General features: G+C 59.0%; 8 protein-coding genes across 8 annotated transcripts; 5 read left to right on the top strand and 3 right to left on the bottom strand.

Moving 5' to 3' along the window:
- Positions 1-2,070: 2,070 nt before the first annotated feature.
- Positions 2,071-2,484, top strand: COLE_01421 (uncharacterized protein; the record flags this gene model as incomplete). Its single annotated transcript, XM_018419471.2, has 1 exon — positions 2,071-2,484. The coding sequence occupies one exon, from the start codon at positions 2,071-2,073 to the stop codon at positions 2,482-2,484; it is 414 nt and encodes a 137-aa protein (XP_018282893.1).
- A 377-nt stretch (positions 2,485-2,861) lies between these two features.
- On the top strand, positions 2,862-3,320 carry COLE_01420 (uncharacterized protein; the record flags this gene model as incomplete). Its single annotated transcript, XM_018419643.2, has 2 exons — positions 2,862-3,040; positions 3,131-3,320. 2 exons carry the CDS (start codon positions 2,862-2,864, stop codon positions 3,318-3,320), a joined length of 369 nt encoding a protein of 122 aa, XP_018282894.1.
- A 496-nt stretch (positions 3,321-3,816) lies between these two features.
- COLE_01419 (uncharacterized protein) lies at positions 3,817-5,170 on the top strand (the record flags this gene model as incomplete). Its single annotated transcript, XM_018420129.2, has 2 exons — positions 3,817-4,352; positions 4,399-5,170. 2 exons carry the CDS (start codon positions 3,817-3,819, stop codon positions 5,168-5,170), a joined length of 1,308 nt encoding a protein of 435 aa, XP_018282895.2.
- A 999-nt stretch (positions 5,171-6,169) lies between these two features.
- On the top strand, positions 6,170-6,826 carry COLE_01418 (uncharacterized protein; the record flags this gene model as incomplete). Its single annotated transcript, XM_018420610.2, has 4 exons — positions 6,170-6,349; positions 6,389-6,639; positions 6,671-6,763; positions 6,802-6,826. The coding sequence occupies 4 exons, from the start codon at positions 6,170-6,172 to the stop codon at positions 6,824-6,826; spliced, it is 549 nt and encodes a 182-aa protein (XP_018282896.1).
- A 413-nt stretch (positions 6,827-7,239) lies between these two features.
- Positions 7,240-8,385, top strand: COLE_01417 (uncharacterized protein; the record flags this gene model as incomplete). Its single annotated transcript, XM_018426254.1, has 2 exons — positions 7,240-7,556; positions 7,587-8,385. The coding sequence occupies 2 exons, from the start codon at positions 7,240-7,242 to the stop codon at positions 8,383-8,385; spliced, it is 1,116 nt and encodes a 371-aa protein (XP_018282897.1).
- A 692-nt stretch (positions 8,386-9,077) lies between these two features.
- On the bottom strand, positions 9,078-9,966 carry COLE_01416 (uncharacterized protein; the record flags this gene model as incomplete). The annotated part of the gene is made up of 4 exons (XM_018419658.2): positions 9,078-9,110; positions 9,163-9,399; positions 9,459-9,616; positions 9,660-9,966. 4 exons carry the CDS (start codon positions 9,964-9,966, stop codon positions 9,078-9,080), a joined length of 735 nt encoding a protein of 244 aa, XP_018282898.1.
- A 1,750-nt stretch (positions 9,967-11,716) lies between these two features.
- COLE_01415 (uncharacterized protein) lies at positions 11,717-13,311 on the bottom strand (the record flags this gene model as incomplete). Its single annotated transcript, XM_018419686.2, has 2 exons — positions 11,717-13,073; positions 13,163-13,311. 2 exons carry the CDS (start codon positions 13,309-13,311, stop codon positions 11,717-11,719), a joined length of 1,506 nt encoding a protein of 501 aa, XP_018282899.1.
- A 292-nt stretch (positions 13,312-13,603) lies between these two features.
- Positions 13,604-14,152, bottom strand: COLE_01414 (uncharacterized protein; the record flags this gene model as incomplete). Its single annotated transcript, XM_018419684.2, has 1 exon — positions 13,604-14,152. One exon carries the CDS (start codon positions 14,150-14,152, stop codon positions 13,604-13,606), a length of 549 nt encoding a protein of 182 aa, XP_018282900.1.
- Positions 14,153-16,266: the final 2,114 nt, after the last annotated feature.

Genomic DNA, 16,266 nt, shown 5'->3' with positions numbered 1-16,266 from the left:
AAGCAATGCGGGGGCAGGCAGAGGGGGGCATATATCCGCCCTGCGGCCCCGCTACGCAAACGACGCATAGACCTAACGTCTACATGACATTTCAAGGTGCATCGGGGGATAGGGAGTCTGGAGCCACTTCCTACATGCCTTGTACGGTTAGATCTGAGGGTGGTCCGCTCCCTAGGCCGCAAAGAGGGTGAGGGCTCTTGAGAATCGCTTCGGCGCCGCCTGTAGAAAGGGGCGGAGATCTCCACAATTTACATATGTGGTATGTATCTCATCAGTCGTGAGTATTTCTTCAGAGCCCCCTATGACATCAGCCTCACGAGAGCGTGGGGCGACAGGGCTAACACGACGTGATTCCGGTTGCCATGCACGACGAGTTTGGGCGAATCTCGGACTCACTCGTCCCAAGGCAAAGCGTCTGGAGTGCGCCGCTCTCGACCCACCGTCACTCCTCATCGCTCTCTATTACTTGTTAAGGCCGTGAACGGGTCGTCAGTATCTTCGGCGGGATCAATATGTTCACGACAGGGTACCAAATGCTTCTGACTCCCACAATCCCACTGAACAGTGGGATACTATGCGCCTCAAGGTTGAGAGGGAAGCCTCTCACGCCCATCTACCACGCTACCATCATCCTTGGACGAGAGAGATTCATTAGCATTGCTCAGCACCCCCGGATCCCCGAAAGTAGGCGGATTGTCATCTCGGAGCCAGTGTTGCAGTGTGGTATGGGTCTATGGGGTAGGCCGCCCCGCGCTCCTAGAAAGTCGGCAACCCTCAGGGGTAGACACTGGTCTCTGCGCCCCCGCGCTCTGCTTCAAGGCATGCTCGCTGTACAATAGTAGTGTCACTGGGGCATGAAGATGGAGGCCATTCATTGCCACAGTGAAGTCCCGACTTTCGGCAGATCATAATACACCGCGGGCTAAGGGGTGCGAACGACACAGAAGGCGCCCCAAGGTCCAAGGCCCCGGCAGTTTTGACTGTTAGCGTGCGGGCATCCTTCTGATAGCCCAGCCCCAAGGACAGCGTACAAGTCCGGTATGCATGATGTGTTCTCCGTCCCTCTCATATTAACAGAAGCACCCCGTGCCTCAGCGCAGTGCCTCTCGTGCCCAGGCCTCGGACTCCTTAACATCGCTAGATCGCTGGCGAGGACTGCGACGCCCATTCATTTTGAGGCCTCGAGTAATGAACCCGTTGGAGGCTCAACAAGCATGCATTGGGCAGGGCGCGGGTTTAGAAAGCGAGTGGTGACGACGTGCTTCAAAGCTTGTGACGCGGCTCCCTCTTCGGCTGTTGAGCGCCTGCGCCACCAGTGTAGAAGGAGGTACTGAATATGAACAAGCTGAGGCGTGAGAAAACTTCATTGGCGTGTCCTCGTACCGCGTCCGTCGCGTCCACACCGAGGTATGCAGAGCTGCGACGCGTCAAGATGCTGCGGTGTTAACATGAACGACGCTGTCAGCGACGTCAAGGTCGCAGTGCAAGCAACATTACTGCAGATCTTTTGATGACCGCGCCCAGACCTGGCCAAGGATTTCGGTGTCCCAATCTGGCCCACCATACCGATCTCCCCGCTTCGAGGCCACCAACCCTTTGAGCACGCGGGCGGCTCCGCATCGACCCCAAACCTTGTCGGCATCTGCTTCGGCTGGGAGCCCGTAGCAGATAGAAGAGGGCTGTCACCCTTGCTTCCGTCCGGCGGCAATGTATATTGCGATGGGCGGGGGCGGCGGATTGTTGAGGCATTATGCCCCAGGAACAGTTCAGCACCCCAATTTCTATTGCGCCCGCTACCCCACTCTTCCACTCTCCTCCGAGATCAACAAACCCTGAGGATCCGTTATTCTGTGGCGCCTTGTGCCATCTTGCTCATGCAGGCAGGCAAAACATGCAGGACATAATCGCCCTCAGAACACCATAAAAGGAGCCTCAGATGGGCTCTCGGCCGCCTCATCCCACCAACACTTTCCAAGAACATCTCTCTGGCAGGCCCAGCACGTCAAGTCGACTTTCACTTCGCTCAACACTCTCGCTTCTCCGCACCCCACCAAAAACCAACTAGCCACAATGCTCGCCAAGACCATCATTGCCGCCGCGTTTGCCGGGCTCGCCGTCGCCGCCCCCCAGCGCTTCCAGAAGAAGGCCCAGGTCGACGACTGGTCGGTTAAGAACTCCGTTGCCACTTGGTACGACCTCGACTCGTACGAGGAGAACGACGGCTACCCGAACCAGGTTTACTGCAACTCGGACCGGTACCACAACGACTCGCCCATCGCTGCCATCAAGGGCGGCAAGAACTTCTGCGGCCAGATGATTCGCGTTACCAACAAGGCCACCGGCAACTCGGTCGAGGTCCCCATCATGGACGAGTGCGGCGGTTGCTCGCACGCCAACCAGGTCGACCTCCCCAAGTCGATCTGGAACGAGCTCAACGCTGGCGTCTCGACCGGCCAGCTCGACATCGAGTGGCAGTTCATCTAAGCGACCGTTTGTCGCCGCGACGGTCCGCGACCATCGCACCCGAGGTGATGAGCGCTTCGACGAGCATCATCTCATCCACATCGTGCCGCGCACTTGTGTAGACCCTCTTTAGACTGGTTGTAGCATACTCTTCCGTCCCCAGTGGATGGCCCCGATAACTGCTGGATGATGCACCCTCCCATGCAGCTGTTTCACACTCTTCATCTGTTTCGTCACGAACTGGATGCAACGAAGCGCTTGGTTAATATCGGCTTCAGTTCTCGGGGTTCGAACCTTGAGCTTGACGTACGGCCCCCGTGAATTACGTCAAGTGCGCACCGAAGCGTGAGGATGGCAGGTTAAGATCAGACTTCCACGGCGCTCGGACGGCGCATTACATGTGGAGCCCAGCGGAGGGGCGCTCACAGGAGAGGATACTTCGATCTGGCCAAGTTCACCCTGCTCCGACCGGCCTTTGCGAAAGCCACGATTTCCCACTCCAGACCATTCCCCTCGAATTATACTGCCACCCTCTCCTTCCTCGGTCCGAAGCGGTGAGATGTCATCATTTTCGAGAGTGAGTTGAGTGGTTGAGGGTCAGCGGAATGGGGTAGCCTTGCCTTGCCTTGGCGGCATCATCGGAGTTCGGGACGAGGCTCACCGTAAGATTCTTCGAAGCGAAGACCCCTAGCTGGAAACCTAAGGACAGAGAGGGCAGTTCAATGTCGCGCCCAAACGACAGTGGAGGCTGCGCCACGTGGGTTGATGGCGGAAATGATCGTTCACCAGCAGCAGCAGAGAGCTGTGAAGTCGACGATGGGCGCGATGGTCTTGTGGAGGAGAGGTGTAACGGGTAAATTATAGCTACTCCCTCCACTTAGATGTCCAGGAGACATTTGTGCGGCCGCCGCCGCTGTGAGCAGGCAAAGTACCTGCCCGACAGTGTCATTTCTCCAACGCCACACCCCGCTTGCACCTGCATATAATGGCAAGCTCATACAGCCCGAGATACCAACCCTCACATGACTAGTCACCTCCAATCGCCGTCACAATGGAAGTGTGGAGTGGGTGGCTGGACCAAAAGCAATCGGGCGGGCCAGAGCTTTCTGCAGTCATCGGCCGCCGCTCGAGCCTCTACGTCATTTTCATTAAGATTGTTTGCGGAGGCCCGCAAAGACCCTGGACGCCCAGCCATGGTCAAGCATCGCCGCGCCTTCATGGCAGATGCCATAAGATATCCATTACTCGTGCTCCAAGGTGACCAGGCTCGGATCCATCTAACGCTCGTCCTCTTTTAATTCTTCTCTCAATTTAGACAGCCCCCTAACTCATAATTGGAGACTCGTATCACCCATGGGACCCCAAGTGTCGCCGATAGCGACCGTCGCCAGTGTCGCGCAAGCCGCGACGGCTGCGGCGACCACACTCCTGCGCACCTCGCCCGCTCCCGCGCCAAACGGTATCCCGCGCTGGATTGCAAGCCTGATCAATCACGCCGCAACGCTTGCAGTCCTCCCCACTTTGCCCTACGCCGTGGTGCAGCACGCGCTCTATCGTCCTCAGCAGCCGCTCAAAATTTGGCTCATTGCCCACCTGTTGCGCAATCGGTCGAACCTGGCGCCCATCCTCGAAGCGTGCTACTCGGAAGAAGAAGCCGCGTCCGTCGCATTCAAGCCCATCTTGCCGTTCCCGAAAGGCATTTGGGACGACGTCAAGTGTGACGTCTTGACTGTGCCGCCTGCTCCGAAGGACTGGGCTCCAGTCGATGCGGTCGAGCTGCCAGCGCCCGTCGAGATGGCTGAGCGCCCAGGCTTTTTGCTCACTCCAATCCCAAAGAAGGAGAAGGACCACATCAACAAAGGCCAGCTCGTCATTCACTGCCACGGAGGGTATGTTACAGATTCATTTCCATCGGACACACCTGACATCGCACAGAGGCTACACTCGAGGACATCCTTTGTGGACGCCACTTAGCGCCAAGCTCACACGCGACACGCGCACCCCAATCCTCTCGGTCCAGTATCGAAAGTGCGTGACCGAAGCGACTGCGTATCCGGCGCCCCTGCTCGACGCACTCTCTGCATACCACTATGCGACGCACGAGCTTTGGTACGCGGCGCGCGATATTGTGCTGGTTGGCGACAGCGCCGGCGGTAACCTCGTGCTGGCCGTCATGCAGATGCTCTCCAAAACCGGGCAGCAGCTGCCGCGCGGAGTGGCACTCAGCTCGCCGTGGTGCGACCTGACATTCTCTCACCCATCAATCTGGCACAACAGCTACGTCGACTACCTGGCACTAAACGCGGGCAAAGCTGTCGTTGCTAGTGTGGCTCGACACTACACTCCGAGCGCGATTCGAGGGCCCCTCCTCTCTCCAGCACTGGCACCCGCTGGAACGTGGAAGCGCTTGGCGGGGGAGCGGGTGAAGAAGGAGGTCGGGACGCGGGTGTTTGTCCAGGTCGGCTCAGGCGAGGGCATGTACGACGAAGCCATCGCACTAGCAGATACCATGCGCGGTGACGGCGTGCGGGTCGAGATCGACGTCGAGGAGGGCGGCCTTCACTGCGGCGCTCTCACCGGATTCCTCGGTGAAGATGCGTATACAAAGTTTGCAGAGGGCACCGAGCGGCTCCTCCGGGGCGGGGGGTTGCGCCGCGAGTCGATGAACATTGGCGAGGTGGCGGACAAGGCTCTCAGCCTGTTGTAGCGGCAACTGTATCATACCTATCATGCTGTGGTGTACAAGTATGCATTCTCCAGCCTCTCCAAGTGTATAAATCTTGACTCCAGACCCGGCCCACTTGACTTCGGGTTCCACATCGCGGCCTGAGGCACGTTCCTAGCACCCGTCTCGCGATATGCTCGCAATGGCTCGCAGGTGGCAAGCGTGTGGGCGTCTTAAGCTCTCCGTGCGTTTCGGGGCTTGCCGTCATGTTCCCGCTGCACGCCTGGGTATATTCTGAGTATCGGGTGGGCGCAACAAACACCTGGTAGTTGTTCAGCTGACGGACTCCATCACTTGACCATATGGCGCGGCGAGGAAATGGTGCGATCTTCTGCCACCAAAGGCAACCCAACACTTACCCACACTCATATTCTAGGCCATCAGTGATAATCCATGCAGCGGGAAGAGTACAGAGGGCCTGATATAAGCGCCGCAGCTGGGCAGCATGTACCTGCGGTGGCATCCCATGGTGGGTCATGAATCACGAAATTCAGAGCACGGTCCAGCCGTGCCTCTACCCCGGATGGGGGCTCGGTACCTTCGGCCGCGTTTCAGGACCGCGGATGTCAGCCATCGGAATCGGCTCCAGTCCACCTCAGCGACGCCAGATCGCGCAACCACGAGTATTGACGCGCGCATGCTGGAGTCAGATAAGCTCTACGCCACCAACAGTGTTTGTGTTGGTCGCGCGTTTTGTTCCTGTTCCTCGATGCCGCGCGTTCGGTGAGCGAAGCGCGGTGCGGGTGCTAAACTCGTTCTGAGGCGGGAAGGAGCATGGCACGACTGCCGTGAGTAAACATGACGATAGCAGGGGTGGTCATGACGCTGTGGGATGTGGTGGTGCTCCAGAGAGAGCCATAAAGAGGATGGCGCTGAGGCATATCCTCCCATCCGACCGCTCACTCGACTCTACAACGACCTCAAGCTTCGTCCACCCGACTGTGACTCGATCAAGACACTCGACCCCGCCGCAATACCAGCATGCTCCTCTCCAATCTCGCGCTTCTCTCACTTGTTCCCGCTGCCTTCGCTGACTGGGGCAACCTCTGCTCGAGCGATCGCAAGGCCAAGGTCCTCATCGGCAACGGGCAGGCTGGCGTGAGCGGCGAGCTCATCTTCTTTCAGCGCGCATGGTCTGACGTCGTGACTCTGACCGGCCAAGTGAGTCTCCGTCTCCTGTGATAAGCTGACTGACATAAGATCTCGGGAGCTACACCCGGCCTGCACGGCATGCACGTACACCAGTTCGGCGACCTGAGCCAGGGATGCAACTCGACGGGGGTGCACTGGAACCCGCTGAACCGGAACCACGGCGCACCCGAAGACCGCAACCGTCACATGGGCGACATGGGCAACTTTGAGGCCGGAGCCGACGGGGTTATCAACGTGAATCACGTTGACCGCCGCATGAGCCTGTGCGGCCGCTACTCCATTATGGGGCGGGCCATCAAGTGAGTTTCAATAAGGGCGGGCTGACAGCAGCATTCATGTGGGCACCGACGACCTCGGACGTGGTGGGCATGAGCTGTCTCTCCAGACCGGCAACGCCGGTGGGCGCCTGGCTTGCGGCGTCATGTGAGTAGAGCAGTGCGGTAGACGCATACTGATTGCAGCGGTGCGGTCGACCCGGCTACGTAGGCACTGTACAGTATAATGAGAGATACTGATTATGAAAATGAACGTGTGCTATCATGGACGGGCCCGTACCGCAGTCACAACTGCGGTCGAGCTCGATGCAGTGCTAATGTGGCAGTCGTTGGGAGTATGTCTGGTTGTTGATGAATGGACCACCTCTGAGAGGCAGTTGCGCCGATGGACAGTCCAGCTAAATTCCATGTCTAAGGGTCCACTGTTAGTTTGCATTGCAAAGTGGCCATGTTATCACAGGTGTTTTTTTCCACGCACGTACTCCAGTGCTGCAGGATTAGTCCAGCCGTAGTCAAAAGAGTACGTGGAGGAGGCAGTGCACAGCGAGGATGGCGGCTCCGAACGGATCCCTCCTCAACAGTGATATATTTGACACTGCCCGATCTCACTTCTTCACCACCAACATGTCTCCCGCCAAACCATGCGCTACACCGACACCCATGGGCGTGAGCTCGCCTCCCTCCCTTGACCTCAGCACTCACACGTGGATCGATGAGCGGACATACCCGGGGATCATTGACAACATTGTGCGCTCCGCCGACAGGGCCGTGCACGCCGCGTTCCAGTGCACGTCGCGACATTGGCGGAAGCGCGTCGATGTTATCCGCTCCACGCATCTGGTGCTCGATGGCGAGCTCTACACGGACTTTCCACGGCGCTTCTCAGACAACCGGCTGCACAACGGGCTTAAGCTGTACTTCTTTAACGAGCTCACCTACCAGTGCGTCCTGGGAATCACGGCTGACATCAGCGTGTCGTCGTCGGACTCGGACCCGGACATGCAGATCAGCTTGCCGGCAATGAACGTGACGCGCACGCGCGTTCTCGACATACGCAACACGGTTCGCCGGCCTGTATTTGACGCCGTTGCGGCGCTCTTGCCACCCCTCGACACCCTACGCGTGTATGCGTACTTCGAGCTGATCCAGCCCTGGGGGCTGTATCAGAGTGACTGCTTCACCGCTTTCTTCTCGCAGGGGTACACGCCGGGTACCCCTCGGAACGAGCCGTGGCGGATGCGCACGCTCGTTGTATTCAGCCATCTTGGGCAGCACGCCCTGTCGGCGTACCGCATCGCCATCAATCCTTTTGACCTGCCCAAGGCCGTCCGGCGATTGCAACTTGAGCTCGAGGTAGAGCATCTCGTCGTGCACTTGGCCGTGCCCGGCGGTGAAGCGCCGCTCGCGGGCTTTGAGCGCGATGTGTACCCCATACCAAGTTTGACGCGCGCCACATTCATCTTCACCCCGGCGACGCGGCCGTGGCGTAGCCCCACTAAGGCCCGGGAGACAGACACCCTCGGCGACCTCAAAGCTGTTGTGGAGGCGCTAGGTGTGCCCGTCACCTTCGTAGGCTTCGATCTCGTGAAGGGCCGCGTTAACGGCAACATCAAGGACCTGGGCGTCACGGTCGTTGACACGGCCACGTACCGCGCACAAGTGGGCGAGGTCGAGTGGGCTGTGTTCACCCGCGAGGCTGAGGCTAGGCCGCCGTCCTATGCTGAGCGAGAGCGAGCGGAGAAGAGAAGGCGAGCTAGAGCTGGCACATGAGATAGAGCATGGCGGCGCATCGCTTGCACTGCAATGAAGAAGTTGGTCATATACAGCCACAAACTCTGGGGCATGTCCTACGCCGACGTCTCAAAGTGCCAGTGTCCAGCTCAGCAGAGGTCAGGTCTTGTGCGGAGGAACGGGTTGTTGCTGGTATCCAAGAGGATTCAACCTCGTGACTACAGGCCTAGATTCCGATGCTTGGCGCACAGCTCCCAGACCTCAAGACGACCACGCTGATACTCACACTGGCGGTGCACAGTGCCTCAGCGCCACAGTGAAGAGACGCGCAGCTGACGTCAACTTCTTGGCTGCTCTCGAGAGGCCTTGTCTGTGCTGGGCGCCATCACTGTCGTGGGCTTCGACCTTCTCGAGAGCCGTTTTGCGGCGGAGGGCGCGCGAGAGCGTCTCGCAGCGCTCGGGGTCAACTTGGGCCGTGGAAGTGTCCCGCGCTGAAGTCGGTGAAGTTGAGTGGGCGGCCCTGTTCACACAGAAGCCAAGAGAACGGTTGTGCCGCGCAAGGCGTGGACCAAGGAGGCCGCCCGCAACAACTTGTGGGCGTAGTGAGCTCAAGAGAGCACCTGTGGATCCTTAACGCTCAGCAGTGTACACCATTAGTCACCTTGTCAATATGCCGTCAGTGTCCCGTAATAAACCTGCCTGCAAGGAGCCGAAGGATAGCATACAAGAAGTTACATGGAGGAGTTGACCTGGATGACCTGGCCCTGGTTGTCAGCTTTACTGCCTCATACAATCGCCGGACTCGCCCCTACTCACAGTCATAGACCCGTTCTCGATAAGCGAGACGTACTGGAGCGCAACGTCCTCGACATCGGTGATCTTCTTGAGGACGTTGCGCTCGCGCACCTTCTTGAGCTTCTCCTCGGTGAAGCCCTGGCTCCACTCAGTGAGCATAAGGCCAGCGGCGACAGCATTGACGCGCACTTCTGGTGCGGATGCCATCGCGAGCGACTTGGTGAGGTGGATGGTGGCCGCCTTGGAGACGGAGTAAGCCTGGGGTCAGAGAAAGCTCTCCGTGGAAGACAAAAGGAGGGGGGAAACGAGAAACGCACCATAGATGACCCGGATGGCTTGAGGCCAGCGGCAGACGCCGAAACGACAAAGCTGCCGTGGTTGGCCTTGAGCTCATCCTGCACGGCCTGCATCAGCCAGAGGTGCGACATGACGTTGGCATTGTAGCACTGCAGCCAGTCGGCGTCGGAGATGGCGTCTGGTGTGAGTCCCTTGGGCCCATACAAGTCACAAAGACTCACTGATGTCGTTGAAGTTGGGAGAGAAGGCAGTCCATCCGGCGTTGGACACGACGATATCGATGCCTCCGAGCGCCTCCTTCGCGCCCTTGACAATCTCCGCGATACCCTCGCGCGTGAACGCGTCGCCCTTCACAATCGCGTGCCCGTCACCTGCAAGCTCCTTGAGTGTGCCCTCTGCGCGCTCTTTGTTGCTCGCGTAGTTGAGTGCGAGGCGCACGCCGCGCTGCGCCAGGAGGTTGGCCACGAGGGCGCCGACACCGCGTGTCCCGCCGGTGATGAGTGCGCGCTTGCCCTGGAGGTTGACCATGGTGAGAGAGGAGTGAGGATGTGGGGAGGGTGTGGATGCAAGTGTGGAAGAGGAAGTGGATGCGAGTGCAGTCGAGAGAGTGAACTGAGCTTTAAGAGAAGTCTACGTTCACTTCGAGATTGACGGATGAACCGATATGACGCACCGGCTAATTCGTTGCTTCACCCGAGTGACGGTGCCCACCCGCCGCCGACATCGGCTCAGCCTGCACGGCGCATGCACGCGCCGACGTCTACCTGCCTGGCGGATCGAGTGAAGGGTATGTATGAATCAGCATGTGCGAGCTGCATCCACGCTGGACGGCTTGCATGATTAGCCTTGATCTTATCGCTTCAAGCATTTGCGGCCAATCCAAGCAGAGGTTGATCAGTTAAGACGCCGCAGATGCGGAAAGGAGTTGTCTCCGGCGCCTTTCGCCGCTCGGCCTCAAATATGGGGACGTTCAGTTCGGCTCCTGCATTGCTTGATGCCTCTCGCGTCTCATGTGTCCGTCGTGATCGTACAACCAGGCCTGAAAGGTCTCTGACGCTGATCGTTGTTTCCCTCGCCCTCCTCGTGCGGAGAGCAGCCGTGGTCAACTAGCTTGACGGGGCGGAATTGGTCGTCTGGCGACAGATCTGTGACTGCCCTCTCACACTTCTTCTCGCCGCCTCTCAGCTTTTAGGAAACCTGCATGGCGCCGCCCAAAGGTGAGGTCGAGTTGTCCAGATGGGCTGCTCCACCCAGCTATTCGCGCACGGAGTGACCGTGATTAGGTGGCGGACTCGTGATCGACAAGATGGACCCCAGCATGCGATGCCTGCCCCGGGCGTCGGGAGGAGGTAGAGGCGCCTGGGCGTCTGGGCGGATTGACGGAAGTTGCTGCCGCAACAACGCTATATCCATGATCCTATGATCCATGAGTGATCACATCATGACGGTCCTCCGACCGGTTGAACCGGCATTCTAGCATGTGCATGTTCCACAATTCCAGGCCACGAGATCCAGGCCGTGTTTCACTCGACATCTCGCCTCTGCGCACTCCGATGCGAATGGCCGCACGCCTCACAACTCACAACTCACACCTCACACCTCGCACACTCACAGATCTCACAGCTCACAGCTCGCATCTTCCACAACCGCTGCCAAAGATAGAACAGGGGCCATGCGGTGCGCTTATCCTTACCGATGAATCGACATCTCGATCGCCTTGCGATCTTGCGAGATCATGAGATCAAGATAGGCGTCCATCCGGGCGAACACTGCTGTGCTGGATCTGGAGAATTCGGATGTGTGTTCTCCCACTCACGCCCTTGCAGCGACTCTGCGTTTTCTCCCGGTTATCAACATCTGGTGGACAGTAGCTGGCAGTGACAGCGGGAAGATGCGGACTAGATGGCGGCGATGGGAGTCGAGAGAAGTGGGCGCATACCGTGTAGAATACGGAGGATCAGACGATCAAGGGGATCAGGGGGCGGGGTGGAATGCACACTGACAATCAATGGGGCACGTTGTCCGCAGATCCACAGATCAGCCGATCTGCCGATCGTCCGTAATAAAGCCCCTTGGCCGATCATCTCGAGAGACATCATCAGCTATACTACTTCCGCAAACAGTCGCGAGTTACAATGAAATCTGCATGAACAACTGTGACCTATAGCCATCTATGCACAGTCTACCGCCGAGACTACACTATCCGATGCCGCCTCCCTATCCTATGAACACTACTACTACTCGCCTCGACCTCGAGGCCCATTTTATGCCGTGTAATTTACAAAGTGTAGACGAACCAGTCGTTGTGGTCGCCGCGGTCCCCGAACTGGAGCTTCTCCTCGGCGGTCCACTCGTGCGTGCGGGCAGCGTTGCGCGCGGCACGCTTCTTGTTCGCCGCGGCGCAGTACACCCACATGATCACGGCCGTGATGATGCAGATGATGCAGTATGCGAGGCAGATGGCGTGGCCCTTCTTGAAGCCGGGGGCGTCGCGCGAGGGGTAGATGAACGAGGAGACGATGCCGCCGCAGTTGCCCACGGAGACAATGATAGCAGTGGCAACACCCTTCTTGAGCGCGCCGCCGCAGTTGTTGGCGCCCCACGCAACGATGACGGGGATGAGAGGGTACATGCCCGAGGCGGCGAGGAAGAGGGCAAAGTAGTTGACGCCGTTGTTAACGTTGGCAAGGAGGAGACCGTAGCCGAGGGCACCGACAGTCGAGCAGCAGATAACGACGATGCCGCGCTTCTGGATGCGGTCCGAGATCCAGCCGGCCGAGAGGGTCACGAAAGCGGCGGCGACGTACGGAGGCACGGACATGAGCTGGGCCCTGGCGGCAGTGTAGCCGAGGTTCTTGGTGAGGGTAGGAGCAAAGAGCGAGAAGGTGTAGACCGGGCAGAGCGAGCCGTGGAACATGATGGCGGCGCACCAAACCTTCCAGTCGGTGAAGGCGTCCCAAACAAACTTCATCTTGAAGGCCTGCGAGCAGCCGTCGTTGTCGAGGTGCAGGCGGTTGACAACGAATGCGCGCTCGGGCTCGGTGAGGAACTTGGCCGTGCCGGGGTAGTCGTACATGACCCAGAAGGAGACGACGGCGACGACAACGGTGAGGATACCCTCAAGAATGAAAATCCAGCGCCAACCCTCGTACCCTCCGACGCCGTCCATGAGGTTGATCAGACGAGCCAGAAGACCGCCGAAAGCGCCAGCCGCAGTAGCCGCCGAGAAGAAGAGGGAGATGCGCCACGAGATCTCGTACTTGCGGTACCACTGGGTGAGGTAGAACGAGACGCCAGGGAAGAGACCAGCCTCCGTAATGCCGAGGAAGAGACGAGTGACAAAGAGCGACGTGAAGCCAGTGACGAAACCCATGCCGATCATAACTGCACCCCAAGCGACCATGATGGTGGGGATCCACATCGAGGGGCGCCATGCCTTCATGACCATGTTCGAGGGGACCTCGAACAGGACGTAGAAGACGAAGAAAATGGCGAGACAGAGACCATACTCGTCGGGCGTCTTCTTCAGCTTGAGGTGCTCAGAGAGGCCGAAGATGTTGGCGTTACCAATGTTGGAGCGGTCGAGGAACGAAAGGAGGTACAGAAGAGCGAGCCAGGGGACGAGGTGGTAGTCACTGCCGAGGTCAGCACGGGCACAAGACGCACGGTAGTGGAAGCAACAGTGGGTGACTGATGGCATGGGGGGTATGTGACGGTGACTTACATCTTGCGAATGAGTCTCTTCTCGTCGATGTCGAGGCTCTCGAGGTCAATGCTCGAGCCCGACGACGTGTTGTTGACATCCTTGGCGGTGGGGTCGTAGTGCTCAGTGTGCTGAGCGACGACCTTGTCGTCCTTGAAGTCGGCGGTCATGGCTGCCTAGTCTTGAAGCCGTCGAAGTCGAGGTAGAGGAGAGGGGAGAGGGGAGAAGGTAAAAGAGAGTGGTGAGGGGATGAGGACCAGAGACGGTGACGAGGCTAGCTATTTATTCCATTCACAAGGCAGACCAATCCATGATCCATGATCGATCTGATTGTGTCTCATGCGCGGTATCTGCGCCCAGATCGACCTGCAAACCTCATCGTCCAACCGGCGGCGCGGCGGCCATCCTCACGCCTCGCGCCTCGAGGCCTTGTGCGTGCAAGACAATCTTGCCCCATGGTTCTCATTCAACAACCCCGGGGGGGACCAGCGGGGCCAATGCGGGGGCGCTCCGCTGCTGTCTGGGCGCTCTGCCGCTGTGCCCCGCTGTGCCGCGCATCGCAACGATGTGCCTCGCTAATTTGACAAAGCGCGGCTGGAGGACGAAGAGTGGCCCGGATGGCCGGGTGGCGGCGAGTGAGATGTGGGACAAAGAACGACCCAACCAGCAACTGGCAAAACGGCTTGCAAAGCCACTCGTTCCTTGTTGTTCCCCGCCCCCACACGCGCTCCTGCAGGCATTTCTCTGCCCCCCCTTATGCCCCACACGGCATGCTCGTCGACCCTTGCACCATGTGATGGCGCCAAGACGTTGTCGTACCGGGGAAGAGCCTGACGGATGACGGAGGCCTATCCCCGGACTGGATGACTGCAGCAAGATCTGGGCCAGCGCTGTGTGTTCGGAGTGGCGCCAGAGCCAGATGCTGCGGTGTATAACCGGCACGGTGCCTGGATGTGGAACCCGAACTGTAAAAAATTGCAATTGACCCTTATCCCATTTTGACTGTAGCATTGTGCGAGTCGTACTCACTCTGAAATACTCACCGTAGACTCACCACCGTCGCAACCCGCATCATACCGCTCACAGCTTTCTCATGCATGCCTCAGCTCCCATGCCGCGAATTTTGTATTTGTAACGACTCCCGCGTTGTTGTCTTCAGGCCTGGTGGAGCAATGGACAACCTCCTGCATTCTGACTTGTTGCGTCTTCTTGCGTCTCCTGAAACCTCCCTCATGTCTCTCGCGATTATACCCCGCACCCCCACAACCACTGCGCCGAGATCGCCGTAACTACTGCCCTATTGGTCTCCGACAGCAGCACCGCGCTGGTCTACCTATCATCAAGGCCCGGTAATCAAAACCGGAACTCTTCTCGCGAGATAATTTGTGGTGCTCCTCAGGATGCGGGGCACTAAAGCGGCGCCAAGAGGTCGGAGTGGCCGCGCACCTGGATGCCAAGCTGCACGTCCACAAAGGTACAATGGTAGTCTCCCTGGCCGTGCGCCTTCGTCTCGGTCATGCCATCATGACTACCTGTTGTACGTATGCCTGCGAGCAATCGGTCACCTTGGCACGGCCCCTGGCCCATTTGCTGGCGTTTCAGTCCATGTCGTGGGTGCCACGGGTCCGCTCGGCAGGCCTCCAGCCTGGACCCCTCGGCCTGTTACATGTTCATGCGTTCACATGTCTGCCCGCACCCTGTGATTTTGCCGGGTGTCGCAAATGCCGGGTCGTGGCCCAATCAGAAACACGCCGGCCGCGGTAGACATCCGGCCACCTCGGCCTTCATCAGCGCCAGCCAACGCATGGCAGCAGAGACAAGGGTCGGTGGATCAGAATAGTCCAAGCGGGAGCGGCCACCACATAGGGAGGTGGCGTGCACACAAAACGCCAGCGCGGAACGCAGAATTGAGCGTGCAGCGGTCGCAGAGCGGCCCTCTCGCTACTTCTGCAATCAGCAGAAGCCGAGTCGCACCAGCTGCCGAGGAGGACGCCGAGGAGGAAAGCGCGCCAGAGATTGCTGATTGGCGATATCCGCCACGCACTCCACTCTGTGGAACCCTCCCAAGCCACTCGGAATCGGCGACCATCGCAGCGCGGCGCCGGCTTGGCTGACGTTTACGTTGGGATAGTGCCATTAATGCGCGCCCCCATCATGGAGGTCACGCGGTTGGCAAAAGGCGTCATGCAGCGCAGCAGGCATTGGCTCGTCGTTGAGCGCGCACTGGCGCGGGCCCGAAGCCGCCGGTGCCCAACCATCACACGTCTGCGCTAACTTTTGTCAGCCAGTCGCGGCCTCGCAAGCGAGCTGATGCATCGCGTCCCGTTGGTCGTTCAGTTGGGCAAGAAGGCACACTGAGGCACACGGGCGCCGGACATGCCTCCATCCAGATGAGATGCCAACGACATCAGCAAGCAAGTTGCCGTGCCGCTGTTGTTGGCCGACGCCAAGATTGCGCAGACGAGGCATGTGCACAGGACAATGAGCCCCTGCTTTTGCCGAGTGGTATACCCACTTCATGGATATCGCTTGTAGGAGTGACCGAGGCATGTAGACCCAGTGCCCACCCGCACTGTGCCCGCCGATGTCTCCACATACCTCAGACAAGCTCACCGGGTCGGACTTGTCGGTCGAGTACGAGTAGCGAGTGAGGTACTGATGTACCTCGACCCAACGGCGTGAGATGCACGAATCGCAGCGCACATCTGCAGAGAGGGTGACTCACGCCGAGCGTACCCCGTACGTTGGGGAGAGGTGACACATCGCGATAGGAGCAGTGCCGGAAGCGCTGCTAGCATGGGGCATGGGCCATGAAGAGTGGGCAGGCCCATACAACCAAGGTCAGATGGGGCGATGGAGGCCGCGGAAAGGTGCAGGGCATCGCTGTTCCCACTGCCCATCGGAACAGATGGAGAGGGGGGGGGCTTTGTGCACGTTTCTCAATGTGGCTGACCATTGCGCCACTCGTGCACAGATGCTTGGTTGGTGCGTGGGTGGGGGTGGGAGGAGATGGGTGTCACGTGGGCGCATGGGCCATGGGAGTCACAGGAGGCGCATTGGCTGGGCAGGGCCAATCAGCGGCATAGACCCCCAGGAGCGGGGATGGCGGTGGGGAGGTTCATGAT

This window comes from Cutaneotrichosporon oleaginosum, assembly GCF_008065305.1.
Source record: "Cutaneotrichosporon oleaginosum strain ATCC 20508 chromosome Unknown ATCC20508_contig01, whole genome shotgun sequence".
In the NCBI taxonomy this organism is placed as follows: Eukaryota; Fungi; Basidiomycota; class Tremellomycetes; order Trichosporonales; family Trichosporonaceae; genus Cutaneotrichosporon; species Cutaneotrichosporon oleaginosum.
This window is presented reverse-complemented; position numbering and strand designations above follow the sequence as displayed.